General features: G+C 36.4%; 1 protein-coding gene across 1 annotated transcript in view; it reads left to right on the forward strand.

The window, feature by feature from the left end:
- The window catches only part of SSBP2 (single stranded DNA binding protein 2), a 147,299-nt gene that overhangs the window by 106,791 nt on the left and 16,016 nt on the right, over positions 1-24,492 (forward strand). Inside the window, exons 8-14 of the mRNA XM_021381525.1 lie at positions 209-276; positions 6,106-6,154; positions 7,836-7,871; positions 11,941-11,995; positions 15,020-15,090; positions 16,278-16,356; positions 19,290-19,318. Coding sequence (XP_021237200.1) covers positions 209-276; positions 6,106-6,154; positions 7,836-7,871; positions 11,941-11,995; positions 15,020-15,090; positions 16,278-16,356; positions 19,290-19,318 — 387 coding nt within the window. The remainder of the gene's footprint in view (positions 1-208; positions 277-6,105; positions 6,155-7,835; positions 7,872-11,940; positions 11,996-15,019; positions 15,091-16,277; positions 16,357-19,289; positions 19,319-24,492) is intronic.

Consider the following 24,492-nt stretch of genomic DNA (forward strand, 5'->3'; position numbering starts at 1 on the left):
TGAATAGTACATGTAATTCTTTTTCCTTGGGGATAACAATATTATTTTTTTAAGTCAACAATGGAAACTCCTGAAAGAATGAATTACATTGGCCTATCCAGTCAGCAGTTATATAGGGATATCATTAACCTGCTGTCCTTTCTTTCCCCCTCCTCTTTGGTTTTGTTTTTTTGTTTTGTGGTAGTCTGACCCTTGGTTATCATTGCAGAACTATGGAGGTGCAATGAGACCCCCACTGAATGCTTTAGGTGGCCCGGGGATGCCTGGAATGAACATGTAAGCACAATAATAAAACTTACAATGTTTAAAAAAATCATTATTTCATTGTAGAAGTGACATTTGGGTTACATAAATTAAGGGAGTACATGCTTTGATAAGAAACATGCTTTGATGTCTAGTAACTGCAGTTACAAAAAGTAAACCCACAGCTGCTTCCTTGTTCTGCATGCATCTTTTTCAGGCTCATTTGCTGTCCGTTCAGGTCTGTACAAATAATTAGTTTCTTTCACAGGCAAAAGTAAAAATACTGATAATATTTTGTCAGTAGAATCACCAATATGTCCTTGTGTGCATTATAATCTTTTATGCTTTTACTTTTTTTTTGGTAAAGATTGATACAAGTATGATTCTTTTCTGCGAAATAATTACATAATTTTAGCAAAAAAAAAAAACCCAAATCCTATTTATTTAAAAGAAAAAACCCCACAACTAAACAGCTTTTTGAAATAAGTGTGGATGATTCTCTGTTGTTGCTTTTATTTCCATGGCTACATATATTTCCACTCTTAACAGATGGAACAGATTTACAGATATGAGTGCAAGTTTTCCAGTATTTCTATGTACTTCTGAGGCTGGATTCCTATTTAGTAAAAATTGATGTCAGCTGAGTTCTGTTGAGCTATACTGATTTATTCTAGGCATGGAGTTAGTCATTGGAGTGGATTATTCATTTTATATCTGTAAACAACTCCCCTTCTTAAGCATGTAGAACAATTTCGTATGTAAAGTTACTGTGTCTTAAGTAGACTACATTTAAACTATGGATTTTAACAGAACAAGTGACTCACAGTGAGGAATCTTCTGCAATTCACGTAAATCCTTGCTTGTATGGAGTTCTTTATATGATCGACAAGCCTGAGAAAATAAGATGCTCTTTGTTTTATTTAGATTTATTTCATGGGAGATACAAAACTTTTAAGGGGCTATTATAATTACTACTAGCATAATACAGACCAGAGACTGCATGGTCATTCTTGTATCTTGGCCCTGCTGCTACTTAAGTTACTAGATTTTCTCATAACCAGCATTTTGCTGTCCCTGGGGCAGTCACAGAAGGCAGCATGGTAGTCAAGGTATCAAGACACAAAAATGACTTTACAATCTAAAGCCATGAGTGATTTATTTTATTATTCCTTTTACACCTTTGTCTTCCAAGAATGAGTTTCCATCAGATGGACACAGAGAACACAGTCAAGACTTACATACGTTTGTTACATCTTAGATTTCTATTTCTGCTTTTTTTTNAGGGAGGGGGGAAGAGCTTAAACATAAATGAGAGATAGCAATTTACTGTAAAAGTAAAAAGTTCCACACCTGAAAAAGGGTTATTGAAATAGATAGTACTATTAAGAAAAAGTACATCTTACTCTTAATTTCTTCAGATCTCCAGACATACTTTGAGCTCTTGAAGTAAATAAAATAAATTATAAAGTTGAGTATTACTCTGTCATATACCTGATATGTTGGAGTCCAGGCAATTCTAAGAACCTTCCCAAGGTTTTGGGTTGAAATACTGACATTTCCATATAGCAACATTTCATAAGCAAGCTTCATCTTGCGTCAAGTCAGTAAACATACGTAGGTCATGTTCTTTTAAATCAGAGATGTGAGGAATGAATTTTCTTTTGAACTTCTGTGTGCCACTGAATTGGAGAACTTTGCTTGGGGTGTACACGAGCTCTGACACAGTGTTTGATATTCTGAGAAGAGCACAATGTAGAACAACAGTTAGGAAGTACATAACCATAACTGTCTCTTTGTCTTGTTAGGCATATACAACACTCCTCTACATTTCTTACAAGCTTGTCTTTCCTCCAGCTCAGCTGGAAGTGGGGCAGAGCTCACCTTGGTCTTGAACAAGACAACCTGCTGTCCCCTTGCATATTATAGTGCTCGCTGAAGGCGTAAGGTGTCCAGAGTGCTTGTACAGGAGTGTTATGCTCTAGCATATATTGAACTATGTCACATGCTGAATCACAGACCTTTGGAGTTTCATTATGTCATGCCTTACTACATAAATGTGTTTTTGTTTTACCATCAAACCAAATACACTTTTCAGTCATCAAATGGATTGACATACACTGATATGAAGATTGAGATATTACTGTGGCTTGAGCTTCCTTTAATGCTATTTCCAAGACACCATGTTGATTTCTTACTGTAAAGTTGCTGCTGTCAGGTTTGCCATTACCCTGCAGTCACAGTAAAGACTTGTCATGTCCAGTCTAGTTCAGAACCAGACAGAGAATCTGCAGATGACCTGCAGGCAGCAGCACATGTGTTGAGCTCATTCTTTTTTACTCCTTACCCCTCTCTATTACCTAAGGCTCCGCACTAAGGAAGATCAGTGTAAATCATCTCATGTACTTACGTTTCTAGGGAAGAGGATAACTATATATAAAACTATTGCCTTATGTTAACTTACATGTGTCTTCACATAGCCATATCGTACATTAAAATTCTGCACTTTTGTATTCAATGTTTTTTGATTTCTGGCAATGTTAAAATATAAAAGCATGCATTCTACAAAAGCAGATGCCATTTTAAAATCCAGCTTTTTCTCCTGGGAAAGCTTCAAAGGAAGCTGCTCTGGCTAGGAGCAGAATATCTGCCAAATATAATTTTACATTTCTCTGGATGAGAAAATGTTCTTTATTGTCAAAAGCGGCAGCAGCCAGCCTGAGAGCTCATAGACAGTATTTCAGTCCGTGAGCATATACTCCTTAAATGTAGCATTGCTAAATAATTCCTTGCTTCATCATAGCAAATGCATATTAGATTACTTGAAACAGCTGATGCATATGTCTTTTTCAAAATATTTTATTTTAGCTATAAGGTTTTAGGCTGAAAATCGGTGGAGCCATTTTTAGTAAGTTTTTCTTTTCTTTGTGGAAAAATGCTCTCTTTAGGAATAAAATGGCAAATTTCAAGGAGCATTGTTGTATTTCTCTGGCACTTTTTAATGGCCTGTGTGACCTGCAGTGCTGTTCAGGTGCAAAGAATATCTCAGTCATGCCTGGAAAGAAAAAAATATGATTTTATTTTTTAACTGCAGTTCCCAAACTTGTATCTAGAGGTTTGATTTCTAATGGAATGCATTTTCCTGTTAGGAAACTGAAATACGAGACTTTATTTTTCCAAGTGCTAAGATCAAGATGCAGGATTAACCTTAAGAATAGATAGCACCTGTAATTAGTGATAGCAGCAGATAGTTTGTAAACTACTCTTATTTTGGAAGTGGAACATTCATAATTGTGTAATTATTAATACTGTCAAAGTAAACATTTTTATTAAAAAAAAAAAAAAAAGCTTGCATTGCATTGAAAAAAAAAAAATCCAGGTAGACTTTTTATATGTTTTAGAAGCTAACAGCATTATGCTCTGTATAAACCATATGGCTTTCAAGCAGAATCTGCTACAGCGTTTTCTAAGTCTATACTTAGAGCTGTCCATGACTTCCAGTAAATTTGCAAATTCCAGCAGCTTTGTAGGTGAAAGGTGAGTTTCCTCTCTGGAAGCAGCAGCAGTGCAACCTGCAGGATAGCACAGGTGTTAACGTGGGTTTAGCTTAAAACTTGTGCACTCTCCAGAGGTACTGTGACACTGAGAAGAGTTGGTTTCTCCATCTCCTTATAAAGCTCACCTAAACTTCCATGTTGCTGTGGATAACCCAACCATATACCCAAGCTAGCTTTTTCATATCTGAATGCTGCTGGTTTCTCATAAAGATATGTGCCAATAAACCACACACAGCATGTGATGTTTCAGAAAAGAAAAAAAGAAAAAACAAAAACAGGACATCTAATATTTCCCATGTAGTTATTAGGAGAAATTGCTGACTATTTGACCCAAGTGTTTTGTCTGTAAAGTCTACTTGTGTCGGGCATTGCTTGCATGAGGCAGTGAGTCCATTTCCTGGCTAGAAGGCAGCTGCAGGCTATTGCTAGAAGCCTTTGTGGAAGCATCTTCCAGTGAATGTGCTGCACGATGTGACTAGAGAGAGCTGCTGGAGTGGTGGAGTTTTAGCTTTCATGGAAGTACCATTAAGGCACAGAAAAATACCCTCAAAAATATCTTCCTTTTTGGTGGGGGAAGTGTTTCAGCAAGAAGACTCTCTCCTACATTTTAGTTTTCCAACCACCTGAAAATGTCAGCAGCACAAAATGGAATGATTCTTTTAATTTTCACTTGATTTACTTCAGTTGGTTGTTTGAGGTAATTTCTTTCTGATAGTCTTGCCAACAATGCAATAAAAAATAAATTGTATATTAAATCCCTCGGGCAACATATCTACTTAATAGTTTTTAGTTTTGTAAAATTTTAAAATAGAATACTTCCCAAACTCATTAATAAAATTTACTTTTCTCTCTGTATTTAAATAACTCTCTCAAGTCTCATAGTCTCATAGTCTCAAGCTGTGGTGGCTAATGTCCCTTTTCTAAAGCTAATGAGGCCAAAATGCCATTTTAAATGCAAAGGCTTTGTCATCTGCTCTGCCTTTCAGTTGTCAGGGCCTTCAAATAGTGATTTTGTCTTATTTATAAATGACTAGGAGTTCTTAATGTTTCCAGGGATAATTATGATTTTTCATATGTTATGACTGTAAACATAGAGATTTTGTCTCCCATATGGTTTAGTTCCCTCAAGACTATCTTAGTACCTGCAAGATAATGTCTATCCACCAAAGCATTTCTCTGATCTCAGCTAAGAATAAGAAACTCAAAAGAACAGCAAGAGTTGATAGAAGAAAGGTGCTCTGTCTGGAAAGTTTTCCTTTTTCCCTTTTCCATTCCACTCTGCTGTTAGCATCAAGCTGATGTTTAGTCTGATTGAGCTTTATCAAAGACTTCTTTGGCCTGTTACACTCCTATCCCTCCTGCTAGGAAGCTGCTACTTAATCATAAATACGCTGCTTGAGCCAAGTGTAACAAGAATGTCTGAGAAGTCTGAAATATCCATTTCGCCTGGTTTATGACAAATTTAACGTTTCTGGGACTTCTATGAAGATAATGTATTCTTAGTAAAGTAGCACACTATTTGTTGGTGCTTCTTTAGATATCTTTAAAATGTCTGTGTAAAATCACATGTTTTCATTTTTTAATAAATGAAATATATATATACTATTTTATATTATAATATATATATATACTGCATGTGCTTCTCAGACACATATTAGAACAATATATTTTCTCTGGCTTTCTGTAAAATGTTTGTTACTGAAATTTTTTTAAGGGGAGCACTACTGCTAATGAAATTGTATTAGACATGCAGTATTCTAGAGCAATACTCAATACATGCGTGTATCCACAATTCTTCAGGAATGTACTTCATTACGTTATCAAGAGTACAGTTCTGATGATTGAGATTACACTTACATTGTAGTACCTTTCTTATTTGGTCTGTACAGTAGCAAGATTTTTGTGGAATGTGTGATACTTCCTCCCAACGTTATAAAAACATTAATAAAAGTGCTAGGTGAAGGGTATGTTACCAGTAGCGTCCTGAAAAGCACATGTGCACAGAATGAGTTAGGACCCAAGGTGTCCAAACTGTAAATGGCAGGGCAGTAGTCATAAACCATCTTTTCATCAGCTTGTAAACTGATAAAAGTGAAGAAGGTTGTACAACAATGCAAGCTTTGCTGTAACATTGCAACTTGGTGCAGTTACAGTTGATAATCTGTAATGTAATTTGAAAAAAAGATCTCCTAACTTATTACTGATAGTAAGTTACTTTGAAATGTAACTTAAGTAAGTAAGTTACTTCCTCAAAATGGGTCTAAAAAAGGGAATTGTTCTGTGTCTCATCTTTCATTTTCTATTACAGGGGCCCAGGGGGTGGTAGACCTTGGCCAAACCCAACCAATGCCAATTCTGTAAGTAAATATTTAAATATATTAAATATCATTGTACATTCAGGGAATTATTTCTCATCAATACTCCAGGAAAAAAAAATAAAAAAAAATCTACTTCATTCACCAATTAAAACACTGTGCATATGTTGTGTTTGTCCCCACTAATCCTATTGCAGGTTAGGTACAGTGATTAGCGTATCTGAGCAGAGAACTGAGTGACCAGTAAATATCTAGCTCTTTTCATAATCACACAGCAGCTCTACATCTCCACATCAGTTACAGACCTTTCTGAAGATGAATGCTACCTTGGGAAATGTTTAAAATACATTCTAGCTTCCTTTAGTGCAAGTAGGAAGAGTTAGGGCAAAACTATCTGGCTTGCAGGCTCTACAGGAATTACAGCTTGGGCAGATACAGCTTAATGTGTGCTCACATATTTCATATAACAAAAGCACATTTGCTCCTGCTAACTAGGGAATGTGAAATACTAGAAATCAAGCATTTTTGATAGGCTTTTTGTAACAAGCAGTGCACTCTATTGAATTTTGTTGCAAAAACTACAAAATGAGGTAGTCTTATAGCAGCTTGAAGGAAAAGGAGGTCAGTAAGGTATCCCACGTGAACAACAGTGTCTGCTATTTCCTCAGAAAATGCAAAGGTAAAGTTTTCATTTTCATTCAGCAGTCGTATATGATTAGTATAAAAATATATCCCTTTTCAGCACTTGCAGTGGGATAAGGTAAATCTTGTTTAACAGACTTGACTGATCATTTGTGTTCTCAGTTTTGAATTTTTAACTATACTGAATGACAATTGTGGAAAGATTGAGCTGAAACTCTTCCTAGTTTTCTTTTGCATGGACTCAGCAAAAATAGGATATTTTTCGACGGCTGTTTGAAATATTTTCACTCTACAAAATTAATTGAGAAGTTCAGTAATAAATATATGTAATAATATATGTAAAATAGGTTGGATTATAAATTATTTACACTCATGTAAGATGTTTATTCCACAAAATAATGTATCTTTTCTCAATTCATTTACTTGTTACCCCATCTTCCTATAACAGCATTGCTCCATGTTCCTTTAGAGAGAATCATTGAAAACAGTGTTTCATAAAGAAGAAAACTGCGTTATTCATAGCCAACTGGATTTCTGAAAATATCCTTTGAAACAAATACCGTAGTTGAATTTTACATGAAATTAGGACACTGTCCTTTAAAACGAAAAAAGAAAGAACAATGCCGAGAAATAAAATGAGTAGCTTCTAGGGTGAACAAAACAAGAGTCTCTTTCCTTTTGCGCTCCAGATTTTAATCAAGCTTAAGTATATGTAAAAACATACAGATTCAGTCTGTCTCAGACACCGGACCCCACTTTGCATACATTTAAATGTATGAATTATTTGTATTGTTTTCATTAGAGTGGCCACAAGGACACAGTAATGTTAAATGGAAATATTTTTAAGTATTTGATATGAAATCCAGTTTATGTCTATATTGCACATTTTAGACTTGAACATGCATAAAATGATAGGTTGTTGAAAAGGTGTTTGTCTGATGACAACAGTATGTTTCCATCATCTTTCACTATGTCTTTGAAACAAACAAAAATGCATTAAACTATAACTCTTCATAAATATTGGCATGAACTTCATGTCACTGCAGAAGAACCTACTGTTTTGTTTCTGTTGATGTTACAGATACCTTATTCTTCAGCATCTCCTGGGAATTATGTAGTAAGTACAACTGTATGTATGTACTTATTGGAATAGATATTACATTTTATTCAGGCAAAGAAATAACAGTCCAGATGTTAAGAAGAACTCTGGTGTACTGGTGGAGAACTGAACATCTGATCCATGCTTAGTATTTTGTCTGCCATCTATAGTGCATATGTTGATGTTATTGCTAGAATCATTATCATACTGGTCAAAATGAGTCTGTATGCTGTTTCATTTCAAATGTTTATAATAACCAGTATGATATATTGTCTTACATAATAAGGCAGAAAAACCCAGCTATATTGGAAACAAAATAATGTGTATGAATTTCTGAACTTCTTGAGGGGAAAAGAAAAAGGATTTGAAGAATGAGTACAAACTTTTATCTCCCCAAAGAAATATATAAATGGGTGATACTAGCTAACACTTTAATGTAAATTTTTATTCTTACAATTACCTTCTGGAGACTTGAAAAATCTTTTTTCTCCAGTCTGTTATGTCTTTATTTCACAGACATTGTCTTAATTTGTTATGGATTACTCAGTGGCTTTGCTTTTTCCTAGTCTGTACTTTAGAATGAAATAGTTAAAACGTTTTAATAGTGCCCAGCATTGATCTGTCATTCCATGGAACATAAAATGCTAACCATCTCTCTGGAACTTCACAAAAGCATTTTACTTATCAGCAAAAGTCTTTGTTGGACTATGTGCTGCTTGGATTTGTTTGTATCCTGAGTGATTAACTTTGTTTACTCCTTTAGAGTTTTTACTGCTGTTGTTATTGTTGCACTTGGGTTATTTGTACTTCTATTGTACTCTTTTAAGACTTATTGTTTCATAGATTTTTATCACATTTAGTACTGAAGTCATGGTGTAATGGGGGGAGAATTTTGCCTCCTTTCTGTAGCCATTTGCCATTTGTCATTCTTGTTTGCAAGTTGTTGGTTTCCAGTTTTCTGGCCAGTCTGGATTCTCTTTTGATTTTTCATATTCTGTCATCTGTAAGTCAGATAACTCCAGTATTTTAGCTTAAGTCAACGAAAACATGGAAATATCAACTCTTTCACCATGAGGACAATATACCAGTGGTTTTTTACCTGTTTCTGCTACACATAGGTTTCTTATAAGAGAGATGATCCTTCAGAGCTAATGCTTGAAAGATGAGTTCAAGGATGAACTTGTTAAAAACAATTTCTCTTGTCCTTTGTTTAAATAATTAGCTGCTGAAAAGTTTCTGACAAGTGTCCATAATTCTAGGGCTCATTTGCCAGATTTGCACAGTCTAAATCTGCTGATGTCCAAACAGGTTCTTTTAATGAACTTCAGAAAGTTCTCTCTGTTGGGAAATCTGTTTTTACCCAAGATACTAGGGGTCACCTATTGTTGCAGATTTTGGAAATGGAACACTGGACTTCATATTCTAGTTTTTGAAATATCTGAAGTCCTGAGAAATTAGAAAAGGAAATGGTATAGGAATTAATTTTAAAGAGGTAGAACTAAGTAAAACACATACTGTACTGAAGGACTCTGTTGTACTCATGTCAAGCCAAAGGTCAGCTGGGATAAATGACTGACAAAAAAAGACATGACCATATTTCAGTGTATAATGTAGCAGAGGAGATGTAAGCATAACGAGGTGATTTTACTTCACTCAAGTGACAGTGATGAGACTGATGGTGGTACGTTATCTCTAACTTGCAACATTGAAGGGAAAGTAAAATATATGTGAAGATTCAAGAACAAGAAACAAAAAAAAATAAAGAACTGGAAAAAAAATGCCTGAGCCTCTGTGTTGATGTGCTCTGTGAACTCCAGCTGTGCCCATGTGAGAGGTTGCTGCCTAATTCCTTGTCCCCACTCTTCTGCTGAAGTTGACCAGTCCTTCAGATCTGCCACTAGAGTTCCTAGGATGAGTGCTCCTCTTCATTCAGAACAACTAAGTTGATGTAAGCATGTGAATAATTAGGTCCTTTGTAAAGCTGTGCGACTGACCCAGAAGAGGTTGAGGGTACCCATGCATGAAGCTCCAAGCACAGCAGAGACTGCCTCTCACAGTGGTGGAGCAGTTGAGGTGTGCCAAGGGCTGAAAACTTTTGCAAACATGAATGCTTGCACGTTGTATGTCTTGTCTAACCCTGAAAGAAGTAGTCTTGCTTTGGAGAGGCTCTGCAATTTCGAAAATGAAACAAGTGATGGCCAGCCATACGGACAGCTAAATAAGCAAAGCTGGGGGGCAGGAGCTTGCCAGAGCAGAACACTAGCAATCATGTGGGGGCTGGTGTGAGCTGGAGAGCTCTTAAAGCAGCTTTTTAGCCAAAGGGTTCATGTTGTGGAACTGCTCACTTTGGGAGCTTATTCTGTCTAGTTGATCAGACAGCTTTTTGAGAAATAATTTCAATATATAAGAATATATTCTGAAGGAAAAAATCCTTGATAACTAGGAGGCTTTTTTAATGAGGAAGGTATACAAATAGTGAGGGTAAACACCAAACATATTAGATGCAAATATTAACAGTGAATACGAGTAACTTTTCTAATAAATGACCAGTTAGTGGTTTCTATACCTCTTTATATCATGCTGAAAAAATAATATTATCCTAAAATCATAGAGTTTGTGAGCTTAGTATTCAAGGTTTCTGTTTCATTTACAATTAACTGTGAGTTAATCACTTTCTAGCAGATAAAGAGGCTTGCCTCTGATGTGTTAAGTATTTTGCTTGAATGAGCCGAGGCAGGAATGTTATCAGTCAGAAAGCTGCTCTAATGCTGATTTCGATTGCATGAAAGTATTGTACACTAGTGCATCATTGCTATGTGTTTTGTAAGGAATGATAGTTTTAGTAGATCACTGAGAAAAAGAGCCTATTGTTTCAAATCCAAAGCTTTGTTGCTTCTTTCCAAAATATCTCAGTGATTTATAGCTAATCCCAGCAATGGTCATGTAAGCAGATAAGAACAGCCAAACCCATATATTCGGTGTTACTGAAAAGACCTTCTGCTGCTTGGAGCAGTCTGTCTGCTATTTTAAAATACAGTAAAAGAAATAAAATATAATAACAGTCATACAGCACTGAAAATAATCACCTGTTGTTATCAACCTATGTGTTTTTTATTATGCAAAGGAGGAGCAATTTATATTTATTGACATTTTATTGACATAGATATTTTTATAAAACTGAGTTGGTAGTTCTTCATGTTGCTTAAAAATGTTAGTGGACCTGCAAACATAAGCAAGAAGCTGTAATTCTATGCTTAGAACAGTTAGGGTGTTTAGAACAAAAATAGTGAAGTCGTTTCTAAATAAACTTAAAAAGCATGTTTAGCAGTCAGAGATGTTGGTGTACAGCACTTAAGTCATAAAGACTGTAACACAGGAATACCTGAAACTAAGGAAATAATATTCCTTGCTGGTTTTGTGGTCTTGTTGCTGTTTGTAATCTATGATTTAGAAGTCTAGACAAGTGATATGACTGTACCCAAATTTATGCAGTCATCACTAGGCTGACTCTTTTTTATCCATTTGTCATTAATTTGAGAAGGAACTGTGAATAAAGATGTTATTGTTCAAGAACGCAGAATATTATGCAGACTGAATTAAATTGGCTAGGGCATTGAGATACTAGCTCTGTCTCAAGGAAAACCTTTCTTGAGGTGGCTACCCTCTTTGCTTCCCATAAGACCCCCTTCACTTTACAGTTAGCAAACACTGGCTACTCTTAAACAAAGCCCAACAGAATAGAAGGGCCAATTAAAAAGCAGTGGTAACAAAAGTCAGTTGAGGGAATTAAATATAATAGTTTCAGGCCCTGATCCGGATATTTCTTTTGTCTGACTCACATCATGATACAGAGTTACTGACTAATGGATATTCTTCTGTCAGTATACCTGTGTACATAGGTTTGTGCCAGAACTTGCTGAGCAATTGTGTTGTCTTTGTTAGGAGCTGTTCTGTTAGCTTATCAGAAAATGTGTGTGTTTTTATCAGAGCAACTTGGGACATTTATACTTTGCTTTTATTTGTACTGTGTTTTTTTCCATGGTATTTTTTTCATTTCATACTAACTGACATTTTCTACCCTCTGTAGGGTCCTCCGGGAGGTGGAGGGCCACCAGGAACACCCATCATGCCTAGTCCAGCAGGTACTGAAATGTACTCAGAAATTATAAAAGAAAATTTTAAGGGATTTTAGGAAGTACATTATTGTTATAAACTTTGATTTTAATGAGAAATTGCTAGCTTTGTACGTTCTATATCATTTTTTTCTTGCTTTTTAACTCCCTTTCTGTCCCCGCTATGTTGCAGACATACAAGTCATTATATCTGTGCAGTTCAAAGCACTTCATTTCTAGCCCATCCTTTCTTGCATGATTTCAGCTGTAGCAAGGAAAACAAAAAGGGAAAGAAGACACAATCTTTATTTGTTTTTGCTGAAGTTATTTGAGACAATTCTGCCAGGTTGGAAATGAGGAGATCTCTGAACTGGTGAAACTCCCATCATAGAGTCCTGTGGGACAGACCTGACCAGCCTGTGGATCTTGGGTGATGTGTAACTCACAGACATGGCTGTGTCATCTGACTGGCAGCAGGGCCATTCTGGCAGATGGCTCTCCTCTGTACCGCAGAGGAGGAGGAAGTACTCCCAAAAAACCCTTGTTGTATCCTGCCAGTGATCTGTTCCTGGAAGTTTGCTGAGCCATTGTTTCCCAAGTTGCATGGTCTGTATCTTGAAATTCTGATCACCAATGACAGAAGACTGGCCACAGTACTACCAAGGTTTGAAGAACCAATGAGGATGGGAGGATTCAGGACTGCTGACTAGCTTTTCAAGGCTAAAGTTTGTCAAGAGAGATATTACTACATCAGTGTTCTGCAAAGAAGGAAAAATCACAACATGGGGAAGATACTGTCCTCCCCTATGGACAACATCAAAAGTCTGCTAAGATGAAGCTAAATACATAACACAGTATTTAGTAGCTACTCAGACTCCTTTTGGACGACGTTTATCTTTGTAATACACTTTACCTAGCTAAGATAGAGCTGTTCACCTCAGTGATGGAATAGAATCCTCACTCTTTATATACAACATGTTCTTGCTGTCCTCTGTAGTGTAAGAGGGCAGGGAATTTTTCTAATTTCCCATGAATACTTCTTGCACCAATATAGTATTTTCTTTAATTACAATTCCAAGGCTTTAAAAACAGATGATAAAGAGTAGGGCTTCCTCACTTATATCACTTGTGGAAAAAGATACATAGTGCAAGCTGACATTTATAAGTTAGAATTTATTTTATCATAAAACAAACTTCAAGACAGCCTACACTTTTAAATAAACAGCCCTGAAGTTATGGCACATGCTAGCTTGTACGTGTGCATTTCAGATAAAGCTTCCATGGAGAGATTTTTCCTACTTTCAATTAAAGATACTCAGATTTTTTAATGCTCTGTTTTCCAAAGCATGCAGGTGCTTAGAAACTGGCCATCTGAGAATTTTATAAAGGTACTTACTTGAGAAAACCAGTTCCGAGTGTTCCCAAGGCCTGGGGAGAGCCAGAGATGTATGTCTCAAAAGGGTCTGGTGGTTGAAGAACTTCTTGTCTAACTCATCAAACATTAAAGTAACTTGCTATATGCTACTTATACTTTGATAACTTGAGGTTAAAAGCTTGCATTTCCCCTCTTCTATAAACAGTACATTTGAATGTCCTAGTGATACGTAGTGCTCTTTATATAATGATATTATTTACTTACAAAGGTTAATTGAGACTTAAAATGGTGCATCAGAAACATTGTGATATAGGCAAAGATCTTTATTTTAACTGGATGTGTACAAATATATCCTTGCACAAGGCCAGGCCACATTCCCCGTTCCAACACATTTCAATCAGATCTAGGCTTTCTCACTTTCGCCACTTCAGGCTTAGAAGACACCCATCACCTTGTCTTGGAAAAAAGATTTACATCTCAGTATTGAATTTTTGTATGTGCTTGAGTTCACAACTCTGGTTCGAAGAGATTGAATGGTCTTTTTGAGGTCTTTTTGCAGATACTGTGGAGGTTACAGATTTTCCAGAGCTAGCTACCAGTATTTTTTTTTATGTTATGCTGTCCCCTTCAAAATGTATTTAAACTTTACCAAGGACATTCACATTTCAGTAAAAATTTTCATTGCATGGCCTATCTCTTGTCAAGTTCCCTTGGGAAAGATTTTTGCTGATTTGTCCACCATCTGCTGTATTTTTTTCTTTCTCTTTCTTTGATATTTTGATGAAGGGTGTTAAGATTTTGTATGTGTTAGCAGATAAGTTTGAGATCAGAATGAATAATTTGTATCTAATAGTAATTCTCAGCTATTGGTTTCTTAAGTTCAACCAGAAGACTCCTGTATGTCTTGTTAACTACCTCTTGCGTTTCACACTGAAGGTACTCCACCAGAGAAGAAAGTTCACGCACACTAGTTGGAGACCAAGTGTTATAGCTATATCAACAGCAAGGCCCAGTGAAACTCTTGGCAGAATTAATAGCTGAGGCACTACGCTGCTCCAGAATGGTTTTGTTGGTTTTGGACACTGATTTGTTTTGAAGCATTGCACCACACTGTACCTTGAAGATAGATCAACTAATGCTGTTCTTAGAGTGAGGATCTTTGCACAATGCTCTGTTCAATAGCAAGATGTGTTCAAAATCTAATGGACTGACACAGATGAGAAGGAATAAAAAATTCAATTTACTGTACTAACTTGAAGTTTGTATAATGAGAAACTACTTATCATTTATTACAAATGGAAAACAAATTACAGAAAGTATTGATAAGAAAGAGACTCCTGTATATAGAGAATTTTGAAGATGACTGAAATAATTTGGAACGCCAGGAGAAAGGGTTTATGGAATTAAATAGTTAGATACTCAGTGATTTATAAACCTTTTAACAGTCATGCATAAAACTAGAGTTTAGAAATAGTCACTTAGGGACCACTGCAATTATTGTTTTTCATAGCTCTGTTGTGTGGTAGAAATAGAAAGGGAATGAAATCTTCCTTTATATTGCTACTGTGTATCAGTGATTGAGGCACAGGAATAATATGAGCAAAATGACAAGAAATGTCTTAGGTGAGTAGATTTATTGAAAGATACATATTAGCACTTAAACTAATCTCTTATTACAGATTCAACCAACTCTGGAGACAACATGTACACTTTAATGAATGCAGTACCACCTGGACCCAACAGGCCTAATGTAAATATGAATCTAGTTTTATACTATTTGAATTATACAGGGTTGTTTTATCCAAACTACTACAGTAACATCAGATATTTTTAGTAAGTTTTCCATTATTATGGATGACACTTCAGTTGCCTATCCTTTTTAATGTTTCTCAAATCAGTCATGCCAGTACATATCAAATAATGATTGGGGGCACTTTTTCTACACAGAAGAAACCTTAGAAACTTGTGCTTGTGGATCTTGGTGATGACTTAGTTGTGAGATTGCAATGTAAAATAGACTTCTTTGTGAAATATCATCATCCTAAGAGCTGCCACTAAGTATTAGTTTCTGAAGGATTCAAACTTCCATAATACCTCCAAGAAAAAAATGTTGAAAGTGACACAGTATTATGTTGCCTGGGTGTTCTGTAAAAAAGGATAAGATTAGTATTTCTGAGAAAAAACAAACTTCTGTTTTAGCCCAAACTTCAGAAGTTTTAGAAGTTATGAAAATCTGGATTCTTAGGTAGAACTTGTTTCTTCTCTATGCCTTCAGTTTTGTAGTATTTCCTTATTGCAACCATTTTTCACTTTAATACACTCCATTTTATGGGCCTTATGAAAAAGAAGGCCAGTAGAACTTCAGCAATCAGACATTTAGGTATTCCTAGTTCACTACTCACTGAATTGTAGAAAATATTCTATAATATTAATGCCTCTTAAGTTTTTGAAAAACTGGATGTAAGGTTAATAACTCTAATTGGACAGAAACTACTCATACTACAAATACAGCATTGAGTAGTCTGACGGTCAGTATAGATAGAGTGGGGGATGAAAGCTGCTCATTAATCAGTTAGTTGTTGAAGAGAATAGTAAAATTCCCTGTAACTTCAATGGGAGTAGAGCTAAGTCTGCACTAGCAGGTTTGAAAATAATACACAAGGTATTGAAGTAAATCATAAATTATTCCTAAATTTTATGCCAGCCTGCAGAGGTGAAGTTCTCAAATAATCATGAAGGCAGCAATTAGAAAAAATGAACAAAAGTGAGATGCTTTTGCAGTCTTCACATATGACTTTCACTTGACTTTTACATTCAGAGCTGGGGCTGTGCACTTTTCTTTTTCTTTTTTTGTCCTGAGGAATATTTTCTTTTTATTAGATGACATACAAAAATTTGTACAGTAATACCAGTTTTTAATGTCTGATCCTTTTATAGTTTCCAATGGGGCCAGGGTCAGATGGACCTATGAGTGGACTGGGTGGAATGGATTCACATCATATGAATGGATCATTAGGTAATAATAGTAATATCACAGACATTGTGAATTTTCAATGACCAGTGCCATCATTTCTGTGTTCTCTGAGTGATGTGGAAGACTGTATTTAAAAATCTTGTAAAAAATAGCCGTAAATAACATCAGTAAAAAATATTAGGATACTTTTTATGCCTATGAATTGGTGTACACAATGCACCTCTGGAAGAAAAATACTGTATTTTATTTATGTAACAAAGTATAGTTTTATCCCAGTTGATCAAAAACACTCCAAAAGCATAATATGACAGTTAAGTGGAAATGATGGCTTCAGACCCATCTTTACTTACCTCTCCTTGTCTTTCAAAATCTTGAGGTGTTACTGTGACATGCTGGTGCAAGTTATTATCAATTACCTGGAAGTAAGTTATTAAATATATTGATGTATGTGTTAAACTGTTTTTATCCCAACAGTTGGATGTCTTCATTTGTTCTATAATTAGCCTTCCGTCTGTTAAGAATTAGTATTATTACTCCATCCCCACAAGCAGCTTCATACAAGTGCCAATTTTAATGCAACAAGACAGAGCATGCTATCTTCTCAGAGTGTACAGACATAGGAAAAACAGGATACTATTTTGACTTTTGACACTATGATTTCTGAAGGACTGAAATCTAAGTGAGAAGCCTTGCACAGCTCTACAAAACATTCATTGCTTTGTCTGTTGACTGGCAAGCTTTTTGCTCTTTGCTTTTGCTCCTTCCTGGAAGGATGATAGACACTTGAAAAGGGTGTAAGAGACAAGGGACAGTTAAATACATTGCATTTCTGCTCTACTTCTTCATACCCACAAGAAATCGAGACAAGGAATTTATTTCTGCTCACACCAGGGCAGTAACTTTGAATACAGTTCATATGTCTTACTCTTCCATCTTCCGGTGACAGAGGCAACAACTTCTTCTATGAGGGCTGCCCACCAGCAAATTTTTCCTGAGTGGGATTTTCCTTTATGGGGAAAAACCCCAGCAAGCTAAATACATGTCCAGCACATAGAAGCAAAGCTGCCACTGTCCCCTGGCTTTTGTCCTGGCAAAAAGCTCAGTCATCTTCGCAACATGGACATGGATGAACCTCACCTTCATCCTGCATTTAATAACATTTAAGTCCATACTATCGTGGCAAATAAATATCTGTCATTCCTAATCCCAGAGTTGCAGACTGTAAGGCAGAAGCATAAATAGGCAAAACAAAGGGAGAAATTAAAAAAGATGATAACAAGATGAAAAATAGCTATGCTATCAAAACTTATGTAAGAGATATGTTCTGAACAATTAAAAGCCAACAGCACATGTCTATTTCCTCATGGAATTGTTTTCTTTTTTTTTTTTTGTGGGAAGACAGGTTCCTAAAATTCCTAGATTACTTTACAAAAGGGCACTTGGTGATCTTACAGCCTTTCTTTACATATTACAATCCTAAAATGGATTATTGCTTTAATTAGTAATAATGTGCATTACCTTCAAATAAATGAGAAACAGTGTAAAAGGTAATCACATCTTCTTCTGTCAGTTTCGATAGCCATATAATTGTTTCTTAGATAAAATAAAAAATAAAATTGAAACAGTTAAAGAAGTGTTTTTTATGTATCTAGCATTTGTTTAGTTACTTTCGGCAGTGAAAATGATTACATGTTTAGTCAAATTAACTATGACTTTTACAAAAGATTAATCTTGAATTGAAAATGAAATTGAGTTCTTTCCACAGAGGAGGGCTGGGGGAGATCTGCTTTCATTTCCGTGCTGCAGTAGGCAGCCGTGTCTCACAATCAAAGGTGTTAATTGGTCGAGCTTCACCTTGCACTTCTCCAGCTTCTTTGACCATAACTGTTCTACTGGATATCTGGTCAGAGCTGGTGGTTGGAAGACTTTTGCTAATTTCCACCAACATGTTTTCTTTTGGCTGTGACAAAATAGCTCTTTCTCTTAATAACATTCATGAACTTGATGCATTAATGGAGAGACATCTTACTCTTTCTCAACCTTTATTTTTTGTGGCTAAGTCTAGTGAGCTACTTCAGTCTCCTCCCACAACTCCATTTTCTTCATTGTTTTTCTCTGACATTCTTCTAATTGGAATGTCTTTCCTCTGAATAGATGAGCAGAATTGTTTACTGTCTGTTGCTGCTAAAAATGCTTTCTGTGATACATCCTTCCTAAAACATTTCCTTTATTCTTGGCTTTACCAAAGTGTCAACAGTCTTTCATTCACTGTACTTAAGTTTATTTGGTTTCTGTTATTCCAACCCTCAGGATCAACCTGCTTCTAAAAGATAATATCATTAGTGTTTGTATTACATTAAAAGTGGATATCATCTCAGCCAGCTGGAGTGCAGGTTTCTGCTTTTGGAGCAAAGATACTGAAGAGCTCCTTGTAGGGGACCCAGAGGTAGAGTCCACTGGATCATCCCTAAAAAGGGAGTTTTGAATAACTGAAGTTCAGTGAAAATAATGGTCTTTTTTTCTCACCCCAAGAACATAAACTCCTACTGGTTGTCCATGACTTTGCTTTTATATTTTTTTTCCTCAGTCTGCAGTGACATTTCCCTTAGGTATATGAACCCAAGTGAAATGCATTACCTCTACCCTGCCCTGGCTAAGAGGACAGGGAGGTTGGACATAGTCTTCTTCGACTTGTACTAGGCTGTTTCATCCTAGTAGACGTGATGCAAATAGCCAACACAGATGAAAAAATTATCCTTCATTCTTTTCTCTCTTTTTACACTAGGTGTGTACATGGAACTAATATTATTCTATACTGACTGTAAACTTTTACAAAATGAGATATTGGGAAGAAGGGAGATAGTGAACTGCTATATTTTAAAGTATTACTGTCATACTGTATATTTAGTATGGAAAAAAAGCTCTGATTAATTTCAGCTCAAAACTAATTGAATAATTATTTATTTTAATTTAAGGCTCAGGAGACATGGACAGTATTTCCAAAGTGAGTACCTAGTAACGTATTTGGAATTTTTTGAATATTTCAATGTGAACATATTTTCTTTGTTTTTGTTATGAAGCTTTTTATAATATATCTACATTTTCTGCTTGTCAACTATTTGGAGGCTCTGCAGACAATTAACATTAGTTGAAAATTTTAAAGCAATGTCTATGATCAGTAGGGAATATGAGTAGAGTTACTTCATACTGCATAATAATGTGTACCTGTGCATGTGATTAATATATGTCCAGTTCATATTCTGATTGATCATTTATAATCTTCCATACTGTTAAGACAAATGAACACATACATAAGGAAGAAATTCTCCACAGTAAGGCTGGTGAGGCCTTGGAACAGCTGCTCAGAGAAGCTGTGGGTGCCCCATCCCTGGAGGTGCTCAGGGCCAGGTTGGATGGGGCCCTGGGCAGCATGAGCTGGTGGGGGGCAGCCTGCCCACGGCAGGGTGTTTGGACTGAGTAGGCTTTGAGGTCCCAAGCCATTCAAAGATTCTGTGATAATACAGTTCTAATAATCAAATCTAGTTAGATGCAAGCTGGGGAAAATGCCTTTAGGATGTTACTTCTATGCAGTGCATGATTGTTTTTGTCACATCTGTAAGGTGTAGTTAATATCTTAATCATTATTGTCTCTAAAAGCTAGATTTAAAAGTACTTGCAGATGAGTCACTGTTTTGATATCATAACCATTAGTTTACTCAGAATGAATGTGAGCTTAACCTGCAGGGGTTTTTGCATCTACAGAAATAATATTATGCTTTAATGTGTCACTTCTTCCATAAAAATAGAACTCTTCTATGTATGTGATCATTATTAATTTAGGAACTTATTCAAATAAGGAATTAATGAGCTTATTTGGCATTGATAAAGCAGTATAAATCTGTCCCTGCAAACTACTGTTTTGTACTGTGTCTTCAGGTGTAACTGACTAAAACTAATTAGTATGTCAGTAAACCACTGCACTTTTGTGCTTTTGATCTACAAATACAGAAAAAGATGAATAGCTTGTTTCTGTTAAAGTTCTGTGGCTTATTCTTCTGTTGCAAAATTCTTAACAATCTTCCCAAAAAGGAGCATGCGTTTGTGGTGAGTGTATGAACTGCTTGTGTATTTTGGCTGGCTCAGGACTAAGTACCACAGCACTGCTGTGAGATCCCTCGCAGTGCAGACTTTTCACGTTGGACAAGTCTGTAGATGCTGTGGTCCTTCTGAGGACGCTGCTGTTGATGCACCCTCAGGCTGACCCTAGGCTATGATGAAATGCAAACACATGGACACCTAAATTTGTGTTGAAATTGAACTCTGTAGGCTGAGAAAGGCTGTCCAAAAGGCATGTACAGTTAGTGAAACCTATTTGCATATCTGAAGTGGAGAAGGAGGAGCCTGAACAGTTCTCCAGGTGATGCTCAGGTGGGGCTGTGGGAGAAGTGAAGCTTGTAAAGCATACACAGGCATGTATCGTAGTGTGTTGTTCTGTTTGTAATGGATTTGCAGTCACTGCCAATATAGAAGACATTATCTTGCATCAGAAGAAATTCACCACAGGCACAGAGCATAATTTCAGAATTGCACAGGTGGTTATGGCCTTACAACAGCCCTCTGTGGCCTTTCCTGAAGAGAAGTACCTCAGCAGTGTGTCTTGGAGCCGGCTGCTGCTTCTGTGATGGAGTACCATGTGTAGTAGTGCTATGTTTTTGTAAGCCTTTAAGGTCTGCATTGTGTTCAGCCCCTGCAAAATGTAAAATGAGGGTCTGAAATGACCATATTTCCCTAGACGCGCTATGCTGAGAGCTGCAGAGGTGGATTCAATGATAACAAGCATACAGCACTTTAGAAATTAATGTTCCTGATCTTCAGTAATGTTTTGTTTTGCAAACTGCAGCATTTTTAAGAAAAAAATTGAAAACAAAAAAGCCATATCTATTAGCTTGCCATAGGATTATTTTTAAAAGACTGCATTAAACCCACTGGTATTAAGTATCAGTATATGTACCAGTATGATTATCAGGTATTCTGAAAACCTGGATCCAGACATTTATGTGGAAGCCCTGTTATTTGTTGACCTTAATAAACACATCATGCAAATCAGATTTGAAGCACATCTTTTTCAAGTAACTAAAAGACAAAGGTGTTTAGTCTGGAAGTAACAGAGTTGTCTTGTTACACCATTCTATATAATTGCCTGTAAATACCTTTTTCTGAATAGCCCAGCCCAACATTCCGCCTTCATTGGTACCAGTAGAAGTGTGTGGGCAGAGCCTCGTGTATTGCAATGACAATTTCATACAGATAATACTTCATAATACTTCCAAAATTTGATTGGAGGTTCTGCTTGCAGGAAATTGTATATTTATGGAGTTGATGCATGCAGAATTGCTACACGTCTGCCTTCCAATTTTGCACACAGTTACCAGGATTGTTCTGGTTACAATAACAGTCTCCCTTTACACACCACCAGCTAGTCCTGCAGTTGGCTTTTTCACAAACAGATTTCCAGATTACTGATTAATATGACAGGAATTGTTCAGTGGAGTTAACAGTTTGGCTGGGTGTTGCTGGATGCTCAGATACGGCCGTAGAACTCCAGTGGATTAAAATGCATATTAGAGTAGCTGATTATCTTTTCCCATGAGATAAAGGAAATTAATCCAGCCTTGGTAGAGTCAGTACAGCTCACAGAATTCAGAGCTACATTTTCCATAGACAGAGACAATTTTACTTTAATTGGCTGAATGGTAAAACATGAAGCTTTTATGAAGTACATTGAAATGGAGGAAGTAAATGAACTGAAATTATGCATATTAAATAAACATTAATAACCAGTGTTTCTTTCAGTGCCTGTGGAATTTGTGCAGTCATCAAAGAAATACTAGCTTTGGAAAAATTCAGCTAGTGCTACAATGTGAAACCCCATACTGGTCATAAAAGCCACCCAGGGGAGTTGCTATAAAAGCATTTATGTCAGGAATCTGAACCTTTGGGGCTGGCATACTGAAGCAATTGCAGAATTTCAAAGCTTTGTACTACACAGAGCAAGATAAAATAGGGGTAAATCCCCAAAGAATGATCAAAAGTACGAGAGCATCATATAAAATAAATGTGACAAGGCCTTAGTGGGTTTTAAACTTTATATTCATAGATTTTAAGGCCAGAGGGGACTGATATGATTGTGTAGCATGACCTCCTGTATAACATAGGCAACAGGACTACTCTGAATTAATTCCTGCTTCAGGTACAATAGGTGTGGTTGAACTGAGGCAATAGTTTTCAACCTTTTCCAAACTATGGATCCCTAAAAATTTGCTACAATAACTTAACAGAAGAGCAAATGTAATTGCCTGATGTTAATTAATTAGTTGAGTTTGCAGCTGCTTTTTATGGTCCTGCCATCCTGTGATTCCTGGTGATCTGAGAATCACCATTAGAACTAGAGTGAATGAGGAGGTATAGAAAACAGAAGGCCAAGATCTCGACCGAACTATAAGTAATATTTCAAGTTTCTTATAAAAACAGTTATCCCTGCATGTGGATTACATAATTAATTTAATAATTAATCTATAGTTGCAAATAAATACACCAATCTGAACCCATATGCATTCAGATTGAAAATGGTGATCAGGATTATGGTAAAAACTTAATGGCAGCCTTTCATTAGCCATGCAAAAGGCATTTCAAAGCAGATGGTATGTACGACAATCAGTCCTACTAGTCTGCTGATGTGATAACAAAAGGTAACTGATTTAAGGTTTGGAGAAGCTACATACAAATTACATTTTGTTCTCCTTGGATGTGGAAGTAAATAATGCTGTGCAACTCTGTAACATTTTATAATATCTAAATTATAGGCAGAGGACAAAATGGAGCTTTTGGAGTGCCAATAGGAGTGTTCAGAAACAGGGTTTGAAGGGCAAAAAGTCATAACAATTCAGTGAACTCTCCAGAATATGTTATTTCCTGCCATTGAGCACCACTGAATGGAGCCAGGCTCTTGTCTGTAATGCCCAGTGCCAGGACCAGAGGCACTGGGCACAAGCTGAAACACAGGAGGTTCCCTCTGACCATCAGGCAGCACTTCTGTGCTGTGCAGGCACAGGGACACAGAAGCTGTGGGATCTCCTCCTTGGAGATCTCCAAAAGCCACCCAGACGTGGGCCTGGGCACCCTGCTCTGGGACAGAGGGACCAGGCCAGCCTCAACCCTTCTGGAATTCTTTGGAAAGCCACTGTAGGATGGCTAGTCTTTGTAGTAGTGAGGAATACCAAGGAATTAAAGGGTCTTTCTCTTAATTTAATCTTTCCTATTTTTTTCATTCATAGTTTACCCTACTTCAGACTAAATGAATATTTTCTGCAGGTATTTTCAAAGTACAATGCATCTTTTTTTAAGAAGTCTTATAAATCTCTATGCTAACAGGCATACTGTCTGTTATTCTAATTGAGAAATAACATAAGAAGAAAAGGATAATTTCACTTGGGATTCTTAGAACAAAATCTCTACTTGCAGTTGTATTTTGTCAGCTTGCTCATTGACTGAACTGGGCTATTGTTAAGTTCATCATGGCATATTGGACTTGGATTTGTACAGGTAAAATTCAACAGTAATAACATGTTCAATTTTTTTGGATCAAGAGACATGAGGGGAAAACTATGCTAGACATCATAAACTTTTTATAATGAGAGTGCTGGTTTCATATTTCCATGACTATTCCATCACAAAACCTGTGTTAACAGGAGTCTTAACAATGATAGAAATAGAAGCATCTGTGCTCCAGGCATGACAGGTTGCCACAAATGAGCTTTGTGAAAACACCTAATGAATTGTAGAGTCTGACATAATCATGTATTAGCTGTTGACTGAATAATTTCTGTGACAATTAGCTAGTTTCATCCCTTCAGTAAGTAATTGAATCGTGAAAACGTTTTCTGAACCTTGTACATCTGATTGGGTAGTACCAATTTTTTAAAAAATAGACATTTATCTTCAGATGCCTTTGAATTGTTGCTATTAATTAGCATCTCAGTTACAACTAGATGCTGGAAAAGTAAATTAAGACTTCTTGCAGTAGGCTCTGTGGAAGCAAATACAAATGTACAGCTGCTCCTGAAAGTGCATGCAAGCTTGATCCAGGGGCTGGATCAGGAGGATTTTGTCTAAATTCTC

Source organism: Numida meleagris, chromosome Z (assembly GCF_002078875.1).
Source record: "Numida meleagris isolate 19003 breed g44 Domestic line chromosome Z, NumMel1.0, whole genome shotgun sequence".
Taxonomy (NCBI): domain Eukaryota; kingdom Metazoa; phylum Chordata; class Aves; order Galliformes; family Numididae; genus Numida; species Numida meleagris.